We start from the raw sequence: 22138 nt of genomic DNA on the forward strand, positions 1-22138 counted from the left end.
CTTCCTGCCTTTCTTCTTGTGTACCCAAGGGAAATGGCAATGTCACTTTAGGCAGCTAGCCTAGGGGGTCCATTATAATTACACACTTGAAGCAACTGTTGTAAGTTTAAAGTTGGAGAAGTTAGGATTGGTACCATGTTACCTACATTTACACTAAATCTGTAACAAACTTGATAATGCCCCTTCTGTTCTGATATGCTGCTTATAAGACTACAAAAGTAAGAATAAAGCAGTTGTATGGGCATCAGTCTCTGATAGAGTCTGAATAATTTGGGCACATATGACCAAGATCATTCAAATTATTCTATTACTATTATTTATTATTCTGGTGACCTAGGCCACAGAGCAGTGCCACCATGCCAAAGACATTAAACATTCAAAGTTAATTTCATCCATGGAGTGCAAAGCTCTACCTATTATGGCTTACTTATATGGTTACAGTGGAAAGTGATGAAGCAATTTCATGGTTGTGCTGTCTATAGTTGTTCTTGAGCCCTGCTGGATCCAAGCAAAGGTCCATTTAGTCTACCACCCTGTTTTCAACATTGGCCAGTCAGTTGCTTCCAGAAAACCCACAAGCAGGGCATGAAGATCACCCCACCACCTTGCTGTTTGCCCCCCAACAACTGATAATGCTTTGTATACTCTTTAAAATGATTCTTATTTTTAATTAGCTAATTGTTCTTTCCTTTTAAAATGTAAAACATTAAACACATTGACACTTCTCCATAATGCAGGTTTGATTGTTCTCTTTATTTTAGAAAAATAATCCATATTGTCTCTCTTTAAAAAACAAACTATCATTAAACTATTTTCTATTGGTTCCTCCATTGCCCCACAAAAAAGGACTCCTGCATGGAAGAACACAATTTTAGTATTACAAATAGGTCAGCACATACTGCTGTTTTTAAAATATTTGTAAGAGAACTACAAAATATTCATATGTAAGGTAACAAATAACAATAACCTTTTATTTTTACATGTCTTTGCATATGTTTACAATATGTGCCATGTTTATACTACTGTGAAATGGGAGATAAGAACCTAGCATTTTAAAGGGTCAAATCTTATACTAAATACTTTCAGTTATGTTATAGGCACTTTTTAATTAAGGTAGTTTCTTGTTGGTATGCACTGTTGCTTTGCTAGCAAAATTAAGTGCCTTACATGTAAGGTTGATTTAAAAATCTCTATTAAAACACTAGTTCATAATGTAGATTTTCCCCTAAAGCTGCCTGTCTTTTAGTATATTGACTGTAAATTGAAAACTATAATTGTAATACGACTGCCATGCCTTTGACTGCTTTTGATTAAACTTCTTCAATAGCCAAATTTGGTCCAGATTGGACTTTTTAAAAAATCAATTATTCAGACTGAATTTCTCATTTCAGATTACTTGAACGTAAGTTACTGTGGAATCGCTGCCAAACTGGTTCTTAGCCATACACTTATACATGCCAGAATCTGATGGTTTTGGATTCTGAATGACTAATGTTCCTTGTGGATGAAGTTCACTTCCAGATGGCTGGACTTTGCTGCCTGCGGAAAGTAATGAGTGGTCAGGCAGCTCCCATGTAATTTCTGGATTTGGTATTCCCAGTGCCATGCAGTTAAGCTGAACAGATACCCCAGCCTTAGTGCGAATATTCCTCGGTGGTCTGTTTGTAATCCGTGGTGGATGTGCCACAACCATTACAAAAACCACTACTGTTGAATCGCCAGCATAGTTCTGAGCTTTGCATGCATAGCTTCCTCTGTCATGAACGGTTGCATCTCTGATAACTAAAGTACCATTTTCCAGTAACGTGTATCTCCCATTAATTTGAGGCCGGTCTAGAACATAGCCACTAGGAACTGTCCATATAATGGTTGGCTTGGGACTTCCACCAGCAAGACAGTGAAGGGATACGGTTTCACCACTTGTCCTCTTTATTGCTCCTCTTGAGTGGATGAAAATTGTAGGTTTCTGACCAACTTCTAGTACAATCAACTTTTCAATGTAGCCAACTTTATTTTTAGCTGCACATCGATACTTGCCCATATCTGCTTTAGAAGGGTTATAGACAACAAGTGTGCCATTGTTCCTCAAGTAGTGTTTAGGTGTTCTAACACCACTGAAAAGCCGTGTACCATTTGGTAACATCCAGATGATTTCAGGAAGAGGGTTTCCATCTACAGAGCAATTTAAGAAGGTGGTTTGTCCAGGTTTTGTTGTTATTTTCTCATTAAATGGATTTTTGAACATCGGGCGTCTTAGCATCTCTAATACCTCCAGCTGGACTGCCAATATGCTTTCTCCCCCATCATTGCGTGCCACACAGATAAACTCTGCTGTATCTGAGGATCTTACATTACGAATTTCAAGTGTTCCATTTCTGTGCACTGTTATTCTGCTTCCATAGTATGGGGCAGTTAGAAAAATATTGTCAGGCATAATCCACATGATCTGGGGTTGGGGTGTTCCTTCAGCTCTGCAGTCTATTTGCTTCTTTGAATGCTTGATGGCTGTTGCTTTAATGACTGTCTTGTTTGTATACAGTCCATTGATCAGAGGTGGTTTAGAAACCACTTCAAGTTTATAAAGCTTTGTGTCATCTCCACCAGAGTTGCGTGCAACACATATGTAATCTCCAGCATCTAACAGCCTCACCTTCGTTACAGACAATGATCCATTAACATGCAGAAAATATCTGTTAGTTGAAACTGAAATCATGTCATTGGAAGGCAACAACCAAAATATTTTTGGTTTTGGTTCTCCTATGGCCTCGCAGTCCAACAGGGCAGTATCTCCTGCTTTTACCTTTGCATAGGCCTTGGAATTCTGCTTTATTTGAGGTGCAGCTGCTACTACTGTTATGTGCACTTTCATCTCATCTTTTCCAAGTGTATTTTGTGCATAGCATGTATAGTACCCCTCCTCTGCTATTCCAACCTTGTTGAAATACAGAGTCCCATTGTCAAACAAAATGTATCTTCGAGATCTGTGCCCACTGTCATCTGCTTGCATTACATTATTGATCATTGTACCATCTGGCAAACTCCAAGTTATTTCTGGTTCAGGTGACCCAGAAGCTTTGCAATCCACTTTGAAGGCTTTCCCATAAGGCACCAGTTTCTTAAAATACTGCTTTTGGTCTATTTTTGCGGGCTTCATTGTCACTCTGACTTTCATAAGGATCAGGTCATCTCCCATTTTGTTTCTTGCAACACATATGTAGTCACCGGCATCTTTTTCTGTTACTGTTTCGATCACCAAGGTTCCATTGGGATGCACATGGATTCGACTCCCCATTCTAGAAAGGGATGGGAGACAGGAGACTTATTTAGTTTATTCCTATGCTGGAAAATAGCAAGACTTTGACTGGACAGTTGCTGAACAAAGCCCTGATTTTCAAATGGTAACATAAGAATATAAAAGCAGTTAGGATACAAGTGCACTGAATACATATAACTCTTTTGGAAGCTCACTTGGTACAATCATACATCACAGGCTCAATAGATAATACTTGATTTCATTTGTTTTGGAAACCTCATTAAGCATTCAGGAGCCTCTTCTCCAAATGTAATCCCAACATCCAGATGGAGAAACCACATGGGAAGGGTGATTTCTTTCCCATGGTCCCTTCACATTCCCTGGGCTCCAGATGATATTTGTATGGGATTAATCTAATCTGCAACATTTCCTCTGGTAGCATTTCCATTTTGCAACCACATGAGAAGAACAGTGCAGGACCACAGCATGGTAATGTGGCTCCTAGGCTGTACCAGTAAAGCATGAATAAGTGGCAGAAGAGGAAGCCAAGCCCTGCTTGTCAAGGCATTTTTTCAGACAGAACCAATCCTGGGGACAGTAGGTCAATGACCTGAAATAACGCTGACAAAAATCTAAAAATCTAAATTCTAAAAATCATTAAAAATTGCCTGATTGCCCAATTGCTCTGTGGGTTGGGTGGTGGGGCATGATGGATGCTACTCACCACCCAACCCACAGTGCAACTGGGCAATCAAGTGATTTTAATGATTTTTTAAAATTGTTATTTGATGTGGGGACAGCTTGTCTACCAATTGTTTTTCTGGGAGAGCTAGTCTACCCATTAAATCCAATGAGTAGACCAGCTCGCCCCAGAAAAAATGCAATTTTGAGGACTGTTTTTCTTGGGAGAGGTGGTCTATCATTTGAGTTTAATAGGTAGACCAGCACTCTGAGAAAAACAATTGGCAGACCAGCTCTCCTTTTCAGGGAGAGCTAGACTACCAATTGCTTTTTTCAGAGGACTGGTCTACTCATTAAACTCAACTAGTAGACCAGATCTCCCAAGAAAAACGGTCCTCGAAATGGCACTGTTTTTCTGGGGAGAGCTGATCTACCTGTTGAGTTTAATAGGTAGACCAGCTCTCCGTGGTAAAAACAAATCAATTCAACTATTCATGATTTGAGATTGAATCAAATTGCAAAATCCAATTTGTGCACATCTCTAAATGGCAGTCACTGTTAGGTAGGATCAGGAATGTGGGACCTTTCCTTCAAGCTACAGTCTCAATGTAAATTGTGCCTTCAAAACTCCTATTAAGCCCAGGGGGAAGCTTCCATTGATGCCAATGGAAGCTTGTCTTTCAGGGCTTAATAGCTGCTTTGGGACATAATTTTCAACAAGGCTATAGTGGGAAAGGTTTAAATATTTCATTTCTTTGTGTCACAGCCCTGATCAGCACTCCCAACAGGTATTTAACTTTATGAAAAAAGAAGGTGTGTGTGTCAGTTTTAGCTTTGGTAACGTGTACTTACTGTGTACATTTAAATTTAGTAATGTGTTCTTTGGCCCTCAGACAGAGTTTCCTTTTGCCCAGTTAGAGCAGGTTTAGCGTATTAAGCTGTCATTGTAGCTAAAACTAGAGATATGCAGTAAAAACTGAAAAACTTTACTAGATATGTAAAAATTCTCTTTGTTTTCTTTAAGTACTTATACTGAACAGGAATCTTCATTCTTTTTTGTTGTTGTTGGAATTTCACTTTAAGCAATACATGGTAGCAACTTAGGAGTGTGAGAATTGTTGCTTGTCTTAGCCAAACTGCTTCTTGAGAAATTCCCCAGATGTTTTCTCTCAGCAAAGACCTCCAAATCATGTCTTGACATTTCATTTCATTATTATAAGGCTTAGCCTAGAACTTTTTTTGACCTAAAAGACACATCCTGTAATAAATTAATACTTCTTAGATAAGTGTATTTTATTTTATGACACTTAATGTGCCATATGTTTGATGTATATTAACTAGGGATGTGCAGAACATTTTGCTGGTGAAATGTTTAGACTTTAAATCAGCCGTTTTGAGTGTTTTGAGCTCAAAAGAACACCCTTTAAATAAAGGGCCTGTTTCAAGCTCAGAGCAGAACAAGCCCCATTCCAAGTACCATTTTGGAGGTTTGTTTTCTCCTTGCTAATTGGTTTTCTGCCACTGGCTTCCGAGTGGTTTGTGATCTTCTTCCTTCTTGATTGGCTTGTTATAATACAAATTAATTCTTATGGGCAACTGTGTCCCCATTGGCTGGGGGGAGGAAGCAAGGGGGAGCAACACAAAAGGGGGGGATTTCAAATCCAAAATATATTCAAAGGGACTGGTAGGCAGAGAGAGAGAAAGAGAGAGAGAGAGAGAGAGAGAGAGAGAGAGCCCTTATAGTGTGCCTCTCTTGAAGAAGAGGATAAATCAGTACAGGAGGCAGGAAGATTTGATTTTGTGGTTTTATTTTCATGTTATACTAAGTATAACATGCTGTGCTATTGCTGCTCTAAGTATCTGATTTTGCTGGATCTGTGGTTGACAAAGGCAGAACCTAGGTGCCTTCCTTCCTTGAGTTGTGGTTTGTTTTGCTTGCGAGAGAGTGTTGTGGTGAGAAACTGGTAGTGGCAGCTCTCTCTCTCTCTCTCTCTCTCTCTCTCTCTTTCTTGGTAATAGCTGTGAAGCTCCATATCTAGCCTTGAGACTAACTTGTGCTTCACTCACTGCTCCGGTCTGCCCTGCAATTTGCATTGCAAGATGTACTCAGTCAAAAATGTGGCTGAAGTTGCTCTACTTGAGCTTATGGCTATGCTTGCTGCTAAGTAAGGGTGCTGCTGTAGCAGCTGTTGCAGTGCTAGGGAGTAACATAAGGAGTCATAACTGTGTGCGAGAGAGCAACTTGTGCCAATGATGTTACTGCAGTGCAGGCACTGTGGCTGGAAGTGGATTTTGGGTCAGTGGAGTTTTTTGGCCATTTTTGGCCCAAATGTGTGTTCTGTGTTGGGAGGGACAGATTCCCTTTTACTATGTGCTTCTGCAGTGTTTTTCAAGGCAGGGTTGCAAAATGCATTGCAAATTGCAATGCAAAACTTGTGTGCAGTGCACTCTGTGAGTGCAGCTTGTTCTGACCATAGGGAACAATGGGAAACTCAAAACACCCCATTCCTCCCCCTGGGTAACTCCTAGTGGGTTGTGGGATAGGGCATGATCAGAGGCGTATCTAGGGAAAATAGCACCTAGGGCAAGCACTGAAATTGCGCCCCCTGTCCAAACATCTGACAACCATCTTTCAGATAACTTTACCATAATATCAGCTGAAAAATACAAGTCAAGCTCATTAATCTTTTAATATTTCAAAAACTATTTAGCAGTGGACGTAGCCAGACCAAAAAATGCTGGGAAACTACAAATTTCAGTATGCTGGGGCTCATGAAATACCCAAATACTATGTGGAGGTATACTTGGAAAGCTAAACAGAAGTGCCTGTCTAATTCTCTACTATGCATTGTAGCATCACTATTACATAAGCTGTAAAATAAATGGAGAATTTGCCTTTTCCCAGATACTCTGAAAAGAATTAAAGGATATGCAGAGTAAACTGTGTCACTGCTTGGAATATATTCTAGTATTTCAGAAAGACAGTTAAAATGAGAGAAAGAGAGCAAGAAACTCCCAATGGGCCTTAATACTACAGATTTCACACTGATTCAAAGACAAATTCACCATTAATAGCCATATTATTAAGACATCACATTTAACTCACTTATCACAAGAAGCAAAGTAAGAGCAAATAAATACAATCCTAGCTCATAAGCTTCAGCTCAGTATTCACAAGCCCTGATTCTCTGTACATAGTGCCAAACTGAATATGTGTACAGTGACTTATATTATAATATTATTATTTTTTTAAAAAAATTACCTATAGCCCTTTTGGGGGGCTTCCTAAAGGCCATGGGGTGGGGTCTGCAAAGGTTCCCCCTCCCGCCACTGGCCTCTAGGACCTTCCAGGGACCATTTGAGCATGTGCAGTGGCCTTTTAAAAAAATAGTTTTTTTTAAAAAGGTCACTGAAAACAAAATGGCCACCGCACATGCTCAAATGGCCTCTGCAAGGCCTGGCATGGCCGAGGGCCTCACAGAGGCCATTTGAGCATGTGCAGTGGCCATTTTGTTTTTGGTGGCCATTTAAAAAAAATAATTTTAAAAAATGGTGCCCTGCCTGCCCCACCCTAGATATGCCCCTGGGCATGATGGGTGCTACCTACCACCCAGCTTACAAAAGAAATGGGCAAGCGGGCAACTTTTAACAAATGTTTAACCTTTTCCCCAAACCCCCATAGGATCCCATTTCTTTTGTGGGTTGGGTGGTAAGTAGCACCCATCATGCCCTATCACGCAACCCACTTTGGCATCCCTCAGAGCTACCCATGGAGATCAATGGGGTGTTTCAAGTTCCCCATTGTTTCCTATGGCGGAAACACTCAAAATGTTTCAAATTTGTTCTATCAAAACAGCTGGCTCACCCGTTGTTTTGATGGAATGTTTTGACTGTTTTGCTTTTTATTTTGAGCTCAAAACAGAACTCGGAATCTGTGTCATGCACATCCCTAGTATTAACTGCATTTTGTTGAGGGGGGGAGAATGTAGCTCAGTGGTAGAGAACATACTTTTAGGGGTGTGCATGGAACCAGCTGGCCAGGTTCAATTTGAGTGAGAATTGCACTCGAACCTGACCAGACCAGTTCAGTCCGGTCCTCCTTCAACCCCCACCAGTTCGGTTTGGTCGGGGGGGGGGGTATTTTTTAATTTTTTTAAAAAATTCTTTACCTCTAGCCTCTTCGAGGGGCTTCCTAAAGGACATGAGGGGGTCCACGAAGGTTCACCCTCCCCCTGCCGGCCTTGGTAATCACCGCCGCAGCCCATTTTACTGTATTTTCGGGCCTTTTCGGGCCTCTGTAAGTAGGCATGGTGGCCATTTTGCCCTCCACCATGAATGCGCAAATGGCCTCTGCGAGGCTACATTCTTCCTCCTCAACAAAACAGCCCCGAAGGTTTTAGAGGTACAGAATTTTTTTTAAAAAAATTTTAAACAAAAATTGCAAACTGGTGGGGGGGCGGGTTTGGTCCCGGTCTGGATGGAACCAGGGTGGTGGTGGTGGTTTGGTTTGACCCCCAACCATCGAACCACCATACCAAACCCCTGAACTGTTTCGCACATCTCTACATACTTTGCATGCAGATGGTTTCAGATTCAATCCCTGGCATCTCCAGGTAGAGTTTTAAAACTCTAGATTGCTGTTGCTGGTCTGAGTAGGCAATAGTAAGCTTGATGGAACAATGGCTTGGCTCAGTATAAGCCAAGTATTGTACTCTGATTTAATACCCTCACTTGTTGAACAAAAGCATGTTGTTATAACAAGCCAGGCATGTAACATCAATAGATTAAAAATCTGTATGAATGCAGCGATGCAGAAAATACTCTATGGAGACCTTGATGGGAATTTTTTTCAGTCCTACCTGGAGATTCCAGGGATTGGTCATGGGACCTTTTGCATGCTAAGTAGATAATCTACCACTGAGCCCCATTGTGAATTATGTTAGGGGAGGGGAGGATTTGCAGGGGAACTCAGCCTTCCTTCTCCCCTAAAGCTATTGTTTTGGAGGATAGTGGAGTGCCCCCCAAGCTGAGTGGTATAGCATGGGAAGAGGAATTCAAATCCCTGCATCACCAATCTGAAATTTGTGCTGTGACACTATGGAGGGAAGGTTTTAGGACTAGATGTACAGCCGACTGCTCAGCCAGCCCCAAACTAAACGGTACAGCATGGGAAATATGGTTTAGCTTTCCCTCTTCATTAGGAGTGTGCACAAAACTGGTTTGCCTGGTTCAGCAAGTCTAAACCAAACCAGGCATGTCCAGATTTGTGACTCCAAACAACCCACCACCACCACCCGCAGCTCAGCTCAAAGTTAAGCCAGTTCAGAAGTTCTAGAACTTTTATATTTAAAAAAATATGTTAGGGGAGTGGTTCGGCTTGACCTCGAACTGGGTGGGCCCTCGAGCCGAAACAGTTCAATGTCAAACCAGCTTGTGCTGGTTCGCACATCCCTGCTCTCCATGCTATATTCAAAGTGTCCAGCACTGGATGTTTTAGCAAGCTGCACAACCAGCCCTGAACCTTGGCACTAGTGAGAGTTTGCTATACAGACCCCAGTCTGAGTAATACAGTGTGAAAGGGAAGAATTATTCCACCTTCCTCATATTTTTTCTTTGTTGAACAGGTGAACTTTGGCCTCTAATGGACCACTTTTACCTCCTTGTTTCTGTAAGTTTTGTTACTGTTTTTGTAACACTTTTACCTCCTTGTTTTTGTTACTTACTACTGGTAGCACTTTTAACTATTTCTAACATTCCTTCCCCGGGGGAGGGGGCTTTGCACATGTGCAGCCCTTATCAGGATGGTTTTGGGTGGCTTTGTCTCCTCAAAAAAGCAAAATAATACTTGTGTGAACAGCTGGGGAGGTTCCCCCAGTATGCAGAAATCTCTACCTTGTCTGTGGGTAACCCTATTTTACTGGTCAGCACAGGGCCACCAACTTTACTAGAGTAAATTATAATCTGTCAGATTCCACAAAATACACCAAGAATCTGAATTTCATTTTAAGCCTGCACATGTACACTATCAGTATTGCACCTTATTGGGTTATGGTCCCAGTCTTTCCATCCTGGAACAAACAGTGGAGTTCTTCTCACGATCAGTGAGAAGAGTTCCTCTGAGGTCTGCAGGGAGAGTGGGTTTGCTTGATCCTCCCTGCAGATGATCACTCACCCTTTGCTGGGCTGATGGATCTCTGGGGGGTCAGGTGCAGGGAAGCACTACCGTGTGGTGCCCTGCCCCTGGAGCCCCAATAATGCACTGTGCGAATGTGCAGTACATGACTGGGATCCCAGTAATTCTCACTCACTTAACCTCATTTAACTAGATGGCTACCTTGGCAGGTTTGCTGCCGTGTAGCCACCTGGATCGGGCATGATCCTGGTGGTTCACACAAGCGTGCAACCTGGACGGGGCTCCCTTAGCCCAGTTTTGCGGGCTCGTGTGTATAGCCTCAGTATTTCAGTACTGTTTTGTTACTTGTAAATGTAAGTTGCAACTCAAAGGGCTGTCACCAGGTAGTGGCTGTGGGCAAAGTCCTGTTTTGAGCCTCCTGATGGCATTACCAGATGAGAAGTAACAAGCTGAGACTGCATCCAGATAAGACGGAAGTACTTATTGTGCGTGTTCGGAACTCGGGAGATGATTTTGATCTGCCTGTTCTGGATGGGGTCACACTTCCCCAGAAGGAACAGGTACGCAGTCTGGGGGTGCTTCTGGACAAAAAACCCTTTCTGGTGTCCCAGATTGAGGCAGTGGCCAGAGGTGCCTTTTATCAGCTTCGGCTTATACGCCAGTTGCATCCATTTCTTGAGATAAATGACCTCAGAACAGTAGTACATCTGCTGGTCACCTCCAGACATGACTACTGCAATGCACTCTATGTGGGGCTGCCTTTGTACATAGTCCAGAAACTGCAATTAGTCCAGAATGTGGTGGCCAGATTGGTCTCTGGGTCATCTCGGAGAGACCATATCACTCCTATCTTAAAACTACACTGGCTGCTGGTAAGTTTCCGGGCAGAGTACAAGGTTTCGGTTATAACCTATAAAGCCCTAAACAGCCTGGGTATTTAAGATAACGTCTTCTTCACTATTAACCACACTGCCCATTGAGATCATCTGGGGAGGTTCGTTTGCAGTTGCCACCGGCTCGTCTGGTGGCTACTCAGGGACAGGCCTTCTCCATTGCTGCCCCGAGGCTTTGGAACTTCCTGCTGAAATAAGAGCCTCTCCATCTCTTACAACTTTTAAAAGGGCAGTCAAGATGCATTTGTTCAACCAAGCTTTTAATTATATACTGTTTTAATTGTGTGTTAATTGTGTTTTAATAATTTTAACTTTTCAATTTTAATTGTTGAAATGTTTTAATCTTTTATTGGCTGTTTTTATTGTTTTGTAACCCACCCAGAGAACTTGCGTTTTGGGCAGTATAGAAATGTATTAAATAAATAATAAATAAAATAATGCTGGCCCAATGACATGTGCTCATCCTTTGGATGGTGCCGGGTTAGCTTTCCCAGTTCGGGGCACTACTGGTAGTAGTGGGCTATCCCTCTTGGTTCCCCACTCCCTCCAATAGTTCCCAATGCAGGAAAGCTGACCAGCCAACAAATGCACCCCTCTGAGCATCTCTCCACCCTTTCTTTGTCTATTACCACTTTTGTTTTTAAAGTCCCTCTCGAATGCCTTCTAGTGCCTAGCTCCTTCTAAATTATCCTCTCTCCCCTTATTCTTCTCAACCCGTTTCGCTTGCAAAGCTTCCTGTCCTAAATTACTCTGCTTCTTTTAGGTTGCTGCTTTCCTAGGCCAGTGCTTTTATGCCACTTCCCTGACATCTCTCTGCTTGCACTTCTCTATCATCTCAGCCAGTGCTTGAAATTCTTCATATCAGAGCAGGTCAGCTAAAGTCAGCCAGCCCAACAACTCTTCTCCTTGGTTTCACCCCAATATAACACAGAACTAATCATGTCAGAGGCTTCATCCACCACCACACAAGCACATGACAATATAGTCCTACCTGTGCCATTGGTCAACAACAGCTTTGGATGGTAATCTCCAGATTATCCTGGGCTTTGGCTCGCCTGTAGCTGAGCAATTAAGAAACAATCGGTCTCCAAACTTCAACTGAGTCAATCTTTGAGATGCAGCTGCAATTCTGGGGATTGCTTCTCTATAGTCTACTCTGAGGATTACCACTCTCCTTTCTGAGCCAGTGGAGCTAGTAGCTATACATTCATAATTTCCGCTGTCAGAAAGGGCTATATTCTTGATGTAAAGGGTTCCATTAGGGAACAAAAAAAGTTTGCCACTTATATACTGCAAAGACTTCACTACAGTTCCATCAAAAAGGACCCAGTGAACAGTTGGATGAGGATTTCCTTTGGCAGTGCAGGGAAGCTTCAAGCTTTCTCCCATATTCCCTAGTATATGTTGTCTCTTCTCTTCCAGGATAGTAGGTGGTGCAGCAATTACTTGCAGTCTTACATTCTTTGTATCTGAACCAGCTGGATTACTTGCTGTGCACATGTAAACCCCTCTGTCATAAACACTGACTTGCTTTATTATCAATGTGCCATCTGTTTGCACAGAAACAGGCTCATTTCCTGTAGAAGATTCTGAGATGTAAGTTTTGTTTGCAAGGACCCAATAAATTGTAGGAGTGGGTCGGCCTTCAGCTGTACACTTTATGTTCACCAGTTTGCCAGAATGAACAGTAATAATCTGGGACCTTCCCTCTAGAATTCTAGGTGGATAGGCTACCACAGACAATGTGATAAGAAGGCTGTCGGAGCCAAACTGGTTGGCAGCTACACAAAGGTACTGTCCACGGTCCTGGATCTTCACATTCTGGATGGAAAGGGTTCCATTGGGAAGAACTTCAAATCTGTTGTCACGTTTGTGTTTTGATGCATCAACCCCTAATTGAACAAGATAAAAATAAAATTAGGTAGACATCAATACTAAAATCCTGCATTTGTTTGCTTTGCTTGGTACAATAATAGTTTTCAAACTGGATTGTGCAATGTCTATCCTCCTAGGTTTCTCTATTGCATTCAGGAGCTTAAAATCAGTTGAGTATTTACAGTATATTTCTAGTAAATACACAGATTTTAAATATATGTTAGAAATGGAAAACAAGTTTGTTTACAGCAGAACTGTCAAATACAATTCAGTGTTATGAATGTATCTAGAATGTCAGTTGTTTGTAACACTGAAAAATGCTCTTTTTGCCTCTCCCCCAACCAGTTCTTAAAGGCAGCCTTTGCAGTCCTAACCTCAGTTTACTAACATATCCAAAACAGTACTTTCATCATTTCCAGTTTGGTTGCTTACTGTATCATACACAGGAGCCATTCATATGACCTACTGGGTGGGCAGGCGGAGTGGGGAAAGCTTACCAAACTTTGCCTTCCCCCAGACAAACATTTGTTGCTCAGTGGTAGTGCAAAGTGCGCTTCCACATGATCAGCCGTGTTCCATGCTACACGCAGCAGGGCAGATCAATCTGAGACCAGGACCTGTTGTTTCAGCCCCTTGGAATCCCACAATGCACTGTGGGACATGCATGATGCATTGGGGGATTTCCCCAAGAGATGGGCGCTCTGGGTGCCCGTCTCTGTGTGCAGCCAGGCTGGAAACAGCCTGGCTCACACATGAGCAAGTAATCCAGGTTTAGGAAGCGCTTGCTCCCTAAGCTTTGACTAGCAACCAGGCTAAAAGGCCAGGCTAGGCAGCCCTGGACTGCCAGGATTGGGCCTGATTCTGGTGGTTCTCATGCGTAGCCTAACCCAGCCTCATCACCTTGATATTTCTGTCCCCTGTGACTGCCTCAAGGTCTTTAAAAGAGATCAAGTGTGGCTCTGTTGTAATATGAGAATGATATGATCGGAATCGAAGAAGCAGGAATGATCATGAAGTTTTCCAGAGGAAAACCTGTATTGCATGGTTTGAGACATTCATTTGGAAAAACTCTGGGGAGATTCTCTGTTGTTTATCCATCACGGATTTCTGGCACTGTCCTCACATGTGTGTTGAGAATGCAAATAAGAATTTGTTATTATGTGAAGAAACAAGAGACGAAGTGGTAAAATTAATAATGGTAAAGTGGGTACATGAAGTAGGTTATAATATTAATTTAGAGGTTTGGGAGAAGCGGTGGAAGAAAGATTTCAAATTCACAGTGTGACATAATGTAAAAGAGAATTTGATAAAATTGATGGGTGGCATTTAATACATAAGAAATTGGCTCTAATTTACAAAAATGTATCTAATAAGTGTTGGAGATGTAGAGAAAGTGAGGGATCCTTTTATCATATGTGGCAGTTTTGTAGAGAAGTAAGGAGGCCTTAGGATATGATTTATGAGGAATTTTAAAAGATTCTCAAATGTATGTCACAAGAGATTTGAACCCTTTCTGTTGGGCTTAATCAATGAAGAAATCCCAAAAGAAATAAGAAATTTCTAAATTTATTGCATTAGTAAGAGATGGCCATTCAGGAAGTTTTTTAGAAGACTGGAAACCCTCTTTGTGGTATAGGAAAAAATAATGTAAACTTGGATTTATCAGTGGGGCTTGAAATGTAAAAATAACAGTTGGGGAATTTGTTTGAGAAATGAAACTAAAGGATTATGATGGTAAAATATGAAGAAAATATTTATACAAGAGCAAATATAAATGTTACAGTATAACTAAGTTGAAAGATGAACTGGAAGTCACATTGGTATATAGAAAACTAATAAAAATATAAATGCAAAAAGAGAGAGAGAGAGAGAGAGAGAGAGAGAGAGAGAGAATGCAAATAAGAAAATATAGGGAAATGGCTCATGGAAAGAAACATTAGCTGTGGTAACAACCTGAGTTAGGGTTGGGACAGTGCACTGGATTTTCCCTACAGCTGCTTTATTTTCATGGTCAAAGGGAGATGGCTCTAACTTCAGGGCCTGGATTTGGTCACTACCAGTTGCTGCTGAAAAAGTCAACAATAAATAATAATAAGGCGTATACTGCTTCCCGTCCCCCAAAGCAGTTTACACAATAAAACGAATAAGAGGAAGAGGATGGTTCCCCATCTCCACAGGGCTCACATTCTGAATACAAGTCAGCAACAGCCATTGGAGGGATGCTGTGCTGGGACTGAATAGGGCTCTCTCCCTGCTAAATATAAAAGAACTATCACTTCAAAAGGTTCCTGTTTACCCAGTTGGCAGGAGTTAGACCCTTCAGGATGTGCACTACTCCATTGGAATTGCTCCATTTTAACTCCTTACAGTATTTAGCTTAGATGTTATGTTAGGATTAATCCTATTAATTCAAAGGATAACATCAGAGCTGCAATGCAGAACATGAATATTCCAGAATAAGTTTCATTAAAGAATATAGTCACACACACGCACTCTTAAGACACACTACTTATATATACTTGGGGAGCTTACCTGATGATACTTTAGTCCAGTGTATTGTTGGCTGAGGATTTCCATTGGCTTCACAAGGGATGAAGGCATCTGAGTTAGCCAGGACTGTAAATGCTGCAAGTTTCCCTCCAATTATCCTGGGTCTTGCTGCCTTGGTTTTGTGAAGATGATCTAAGCTTATCAGATTTGTAGTTGTGGTTACCTGGCTTGCTGGTTTCTCAGACCAACTTTTGACATAATGGCTCTTGGTTTCTCCCCACAAAGGAGTATATTCAGTGGAGCTCTGAGGAGATTTCATTGTGGTCAGTGTGTTGCCCATGAGGGTGTTGCCACTTCCTGCAATTTTTGGTGATGGTTCATGCCAGAACCTTTCTTCCCACCTGGGAGATGCAATGGTTTGTGTGACAACTGCATGTGGCATAATCACTGTTTGGGATGCTAATGAGTTCGGTTCCTGTGTGGTGGGGTATCCTGCTTCAATAGGAGCTTGGGTCCTTGACTGACTTTTAACAGGAGTAGCTGCTTTAGCTGTGTGGTTTTTTTGAACAAAGGTACCCCCAACACTCGGGTATGATTCCTCATCTATTTCTATAGCAGTCTGTGTTAGCCTGGTAGATACTGTTGTCAGTGTTACCAAGGGATGTGGTAACACTGTGGTCATGCTTGAAGAATGCAAGGATGATTCTGTGAATGGGACTGCAGTGGTAGGTTTTTCAGAAGACCTATCTGTTGGTACCTTAGCAATGAAGCTATTTATACTTGCGGTATTTCTTGTTGATATCTGAGTGATGGATGTGGATTTACCTCCGAGTATTTCAGTTGTGCTAATAATTGGTGGATGTAGTCTAGCTGTAATTGCATTTGTGCCAGTATGTGTAGAAAGCAGTTCAGTTGGTATTGAATGAGTAGAAAAGGTATCTTTTTTAGCAGTTACCAAATTAGGTGAAGGTACAGTTTGCTTGGAAAAGGTAGCAATTCTTTCACTGACAATGCTTTTGTGTGAAGGCCGTCTTTTCAGAGGCCGTCTTCTCCTCTGACCTCTCCTTCTGTCTGGTCTTAATGCTCTGAGTTTGGAAGTTTTAGTTTCTACATGAGCAGTGGTAGTTAGAACTGGCTTGGTGCTTGTGCCCTCGGTTTCCTTATTTAGAACAGTTGTAAGACTAGAGGTGTAGGCTGAAGATGTCAGTTCTGTAAAACCAAGTGAAATAGTGGGAACTTGTTTTTCCAACATGGTGTTTTCACTTATGGGTTCATTAAGTGTTATAATATCATCAGTTTGGTTCTCACATTTTGAAGCAGGAGTTGTATGTACTGGTGAAATGTTGTGTGTTGGTACTGCAGTTTGAAAAGATGTAACAGGTACAGTATTTGAGGATTCTGCACTTTTGTGTAATCTGAGCTCCAGGAACACCTTTTGATCTTGGTTGCTTCCAAAGGAATTATGCCAAAGAATTTCCCCAGTTGGAGAAGTGTTAATTCTAAGAGCTGCAGGACTGGATTTAATAAGTGAAGTGGCTTTAGTAGATACAATCTCCTTAGCAACACTTGGGCTATGGTTTGTTGCCGCTGGGGGTCTGATGCTGAATTGTGGGTCTGTGTCAGTTGCTTCTTGTAATGGTCTATCAGTTTCTACTTTTCTATGTAGTGCAACTTTAGTACTTCCAAAATAAAATGGCATTGTTGTGGCAGTCGCATGCTCTTCAGTTGTATGCTCTTCAGCTGCAATAAGTTTATTTCCTAGGAATGCAAAGTTTTGACTAACAGTTGTTGCTTCTGGATAGTGCTTTGTGTATGAAGTGGAAATAGGCACTTGAGAGGTAATCTGTTCAAGAGATTTGCTGAGGGGAGTTAAAGTAGGTGTGCTCACTTCTGCAGAAGACAGTTTTTTACTTTCTTGAGCAAATCCTGGTCTAACTAAAGCAAATCTATGACCTACAATGTTGGGAATACGATCAGGTCTAACTATTCGTCTTCTTCCAGAGATTTTCCTTCGCCTGCCATATCGTCTGGAGAGTGGGGTGTGAGTTGTAGCATCCCTAACTATCTTAATCTGCTGATGAGTGACAATGGTTGAGCCTGCAGGTAGTTGAGGAGTTGTTATTTTCTGTGTACTGTATACATAAATATGTCTAAATACATCATCTGGTACACTGACTTTCACTACAGATACTTGTTGATTTGATTTCCTTGATGCTTTCTCAATGGCCTCTGCAAATAAATCAGGGGTTTCAGAAATCCCATGAGAAGTCACAGAGCTAATGTTCTTAGTAACATCCATTGTTGGTGTCATTGTTTTTAAGTGCAAATCATTTTCTTCAGATGATATCAATCTCTGTGAAGTATTCAAAGTTTCTGCTATATTACGAGACAGAGCAGATGACTCTGTAGTTGTAGATGTCATTTGGTATGCATCAAGAGTAGCTCTTGCCATTTCAGGTTTAAGTTCCACATGTAACTTCTGGGGTCTCTGAGAATATGTAACCAGTGGACTGGCTACTGGAGTTACTGCTTCTGTAACCATGACAAATGTTGCTGGAGAACTGTAATTCTTTGATATGCTTCCAAGTTCTGCTGTCACTACATTTCCTGTTGCTTCTCTCAGAGTGTGTACTGCCGGTCGTTTAGTTGCTAGTAGCATAAATTCTTCTTCTGGAAGTATATCGCCTCCAGACATTTCCTCATCATTTCCAGAAATCTTTGAGGCTAGAAGCACTTTTACAGTTGGTTTCACTGTGGCATTTTCTTGTTTCCTTGATAATGTGGAATTCTTCTTTGTTTTTTCCAACAATGCTGCCCAGTGCAATGGATCAATTTTCCTTGAGGAGAGACCAAACTGCCTCCTGTGCCCTCTGAACCGTCTCTTTATCTTGTCTCTGTCCTGCTTGTACACCTCTCTGTAATTATTAGTTTTCTTCCGTGTCGGACGATTTGTAGATGGAACTGCAGTAGAAGCATGACTAGTTACTTGGGTTTGGACAATAGGTGGGGAATGGTGAGGTTTGGCAATAACTTCAAGTTGTTCATTGCCAGATCCTTCTGCTGCCTGATCTTCTAATTGTAGATCTAGTTTTTGAGACCTGTCTGAATCCCTTTTAACTAGTATTTGATAAACCAAAAAGTCAACGCCATACTGATTGGCTGTTACACACTTGAAGTAACCACTGTCACGGTCTGTCACCGGTTGTATTTTTAATGTGCCATTATGAAAAAGAAGCTTATTTCTTGAAGAATGCTGAAGAACCATGTGCTCGGGTAAGATCCAATTAACAGAGGCATCTGGGACACCCACAGACTGGCATGGAAGATAGACTGTTTCACCTAAAAGTGGTGAGAGCTGAAGTCCATTTAAATGGTTGTGTTCCATATAAGGGTCAGTCACAGTAATTCTAAATGTCAGGACATCTGCATCATCATAATTAGTTCCAATACAATGATAAACACCAGTGTCAAAATTATCTGCTGGACGTAGTGTGAACTTCCCACTTTTTGATATTGTGATTCTCCTATCTTCACTAATATAGGGAGCTCTGAGTTTGCTTCCATCAGCTAATATCCACTCAATGGCAGGGGTAGGATCCCCAAAGGCTTGGCAGTTCAATTCCACAGACCCGCCTACTAAGACAGAGTGTTCAGTTCTTGTGCGGTTGTCTCGTATGATCATGGCCCAGTTTTGTCTTGCTGCTTTTTGGGTAGCAACTGGGAGGGTGATTTGAGCATCTATTAAGTACTGAATATGTAAAGTGTTGAGTGTGGTTGCAGTCCTATCTAACTGCAGGGATATGTGGCTCTGCATTAGCCAAGGAGGCTCAGCTCTCAGTTCCGCTTCTATGTTAGTGAACAGCTCTTCATTTTTGGAGTCTGTCTGTCTGTATTTATAACTGATATAAGGCATTTTTGTCAGTAAGAGATCCCTTTTCAGTTTTAATGGAGTATCACTGTACAGGGCCAGTATGCTCCACAGTTGCTGAATGTGCTCATAATCAATGCTGCACACAAGAAATGTTGATAAAGATATCTCAAGTACTGTGTTGTAACTTCTATTAAGTGTGACTGGGGACATTTTTGTAGGATTTTGCACACTGCATGCCAAATTTGCTTGATTGCCTGCTTGGTCGGTCATGTTCAATATCATAGAACCTATGGGAGCAATAAAATCTTTGGGAGATACTGAAGTAAAGTCGCTATCATCTGGCACAGTGGTGTTCTTGAATTTCAAGGTTGGAGCTATGTTCGGTTTAACACAATTAAAGTCCAAAGATGGAATATCAGCTAACTGTTTTCCTTTCAGATTCCTGGGATTCGCACACAATGGACACTGCAGAACACTAGAAGGACCTCTGTCTTTTTTGCACTTCACAATATCTAGAGAGAAGGAGATGAAAAAGCAAAAAACATTTTGTTTTGATTATGGTTTAAAAGCAATAGTTCCTGAAAAATGTCTGATGTCTAGGAAATGAGGCATACCTAGGTGCCCAATCAGTTAGAGTTATTCAGGAGCCAATGTAACCTTTTGACAAATGTACCACTGTTCTTGCAGAAAGTACTTGTCAGGCATCAGAAGGAGAACAGACTAAGACTTGGGGCTTAGAACAGAACACATGAGCAAGAGGCTCCTTGATACAAGCTTTATGACAAAGGCACAAGATCAGACAAGGGAGACAGAGCTAATGGCATAAGCCTGTTGTCCATAACCCATATTTTATTCTGAAACCATCTGGTTCAAATTTTGCTCTGATGCCCATGTTCTATTGAGTAACCATGTGAATATATCATTGCATGATATCATCATCTATATGTTTATTTCTCCTAGGCATACCCGTCGCGAATCCCATGTGTAGCAGCTCTTGCGAGAGTTCGCAAGCCTCTGCCGATTAGCAATGGTATGGGAAGAAAATAGGGATACTGGCTGCCAGCACGCAGCTGGCCGACGGAATTAGGCAGCAGCAGGCTGCCCCAGCCACCAGGAGCAGCAGATGGTGGCAGGCTGGCCAGCGGGAGCAGGCAGTGGGTGGGAGGGGGGAGGGTCTGGCCCACCAGCCAGAAAGTGCTGGGCAGGGGGTGGGGGTGGGGGCAGAAGAAGCAGGCTTCTTCTGCCAGTGGGTGGCAGGCCAGTCGGCCAGCAGGAGCAGGCGACAGCAGGCCGGGCTGGCCGCTAGGAACTGGCTGGTGGGTGAGTGGGTGGAGGTGGCAGGTCAGTGGCCATGTTTTCCAGTGACAGGCCAGCCAGAAACCGCGGGTGAGGGTGGGGGAGAAGTGGTCTGGGGTGGGATGCTCTGCTAGTTTATTCTTATTTCTAATCTGACTTTTGCAAAAAAAGGCCTTGGAGATGGCAAATATCTTTACCTTTGATTTGGGAATGGTTCCAGTGTAAAAATGTTCTACCATTGAGGTGGTTTGAAATGAGTTCCAAGGAAGAATGCACAAATATTACATTGGAATGAAAAGTCCAAATGAATCTATCAAAAAACAAGCATTAGAATACATCCAGATCCAGGTGCAATTTTACTGAATAATTTAGATAAAAGATTCTATATATCTGTTATAGGGATCTGGAAGTGGCTGCAATGATAGTTCTTGCTAGGCAATGGGAACCTCCCATATCACCACCTGTGAATGAGTAGTAGATTAAGTAAACTAGAGAAAGGGCCTTTTCGGTTGTGGGCCCTCAACTTTGGAATGCCCTTCCAGAAGGGCTCTGCCATGCTCCCTGCTTTGGGGTCCTTAAGAAATTGTTGAAGACCCATCTTTTTAGAAAGGCATCTAGTGGGCTTTTAACATTCTAACTTGTAATTTTAAATGTTGGTTTTACCTTGGATTTGTTTATAGTTTGTATTTTATTAGTTTTATATTGTTTTATACTGTATTGGTTGTATTGACTTTGTTAGCTGCCCAAGCAGCATTGTACTGGAGGGGTGGGGTATAAATATTATAAATAAATAAATATAGCCACTCTGGAACCGCATAATTAAATATATTGATAGATATTGCTTGAAGGAGAAATAGCCTATTCTTTTCAGATGTGCTAGCAGATAAATGGATTCCATTTACTGCATACTGCAATATTCACTGTCATCCTGTACCTTTAGACAGAAATATTTTTGTAAGAAAAATGCTATAAAAATAACGGTAGTGATAAGCAGTGTTTATTAAACATGTTGAGCACGGTCCAGACATAGCTGTGGGGAAGATGTCACTTATGCAAGCAGAAAGGAATGACTTTTGATTATCTCCCCTTCTTTCTGCTGCCCATATGCCCCTGAAAATACAGGTGGACCTCGTTATCTATGGGTGTTCCATTCTTGGCTGAAACTGCGGATAGCAAAACTGCAGATAATGAGACACTGAGGCAATGGGATTTGGTGGGCAGGGGGTTAGGTTCCTGCAGGCCCCCCCAAAAAAGGGGGGGGCTAAAAATGGCTAATGGAAGAAGTAATAGAAATAAAGTGCTGTACTATGCTCTGCAAGTCCAGCTGTCTGGTAATGCCCCCCAACACCCCAAATCTACCATTTCCCTGCAGAAAATATCAAGGAAAGTTTTCCCCAAGAAAGACCCACAAAATGGTAGGTATAAATTACCTCTGAGGTCCTTTCCAGCCACCTAGGAACCACAGATATACAGTTTTTAACCCCCTTTAAAACTGTATATACCCAGGTCAGGTACCCATGGCCTGACCATGGATGAGCGAAACCGTGGGTGCTGGGGCCATGGGTGATGGGATTCACCTGTATGGCTCAGGGAGTCCCCAATCCTCAGGTACATATTTGGGGGTGGGGGGCATCTGTGGCAGAAGA

General features: G+C 41.9%; 1 protein-coding gene across 6 annotated transcripts in view; it reads right to left on the bottom strand.

Moving 5' to 3' along the window:
- Window positions 1-734: 734 nt before the first annotated feature.
- The window catches only part of IGSF10 (immunoglobulin superfamily member 10), a 73119-nt gene continuing 51715 nt past the window's right edge, over window positions 735-22138 (bottom strand). For all 6 annotated transcript variants that reach the window (XM_053313154.1, XM_053313160.1, XM_053313157.1 and 3 more), the window contains 3 exons: window positions 15368-19708; window positions 11952-12852; window positions 735-3293 (listed from right to left, as the gene is read on the bottom strand). In XM_053313154.1, the coding sequence (XP_053169129.1) occupies window positions 1388-3293; window positions 11952-12852; window positions 15368-19708 (7148 nt within the window). In that variant the 3' untranslated portion in view covers window positions 735-1387. The remainder of the gene's footprint in view (window positions 3294-11951; window positions 12853-15367; window positions 19709-22138) is intronic.

This window comes from Hemicordylus capensis, chromosome 3, assembly GCF_027244095.1.
Source record: "Hemicordylus capensis ecotype Gifberg chromosome 3, rHemCap1.1.pri, whole genome shotgun sequence".
In the NCBI taxonomy this organism is placed as follows: Eukaryota; Metazoa; Chordata; class Lepidosauria; order Squamata; family Cordylidae; genus Hemicordylus; species Hemicordylus capensis.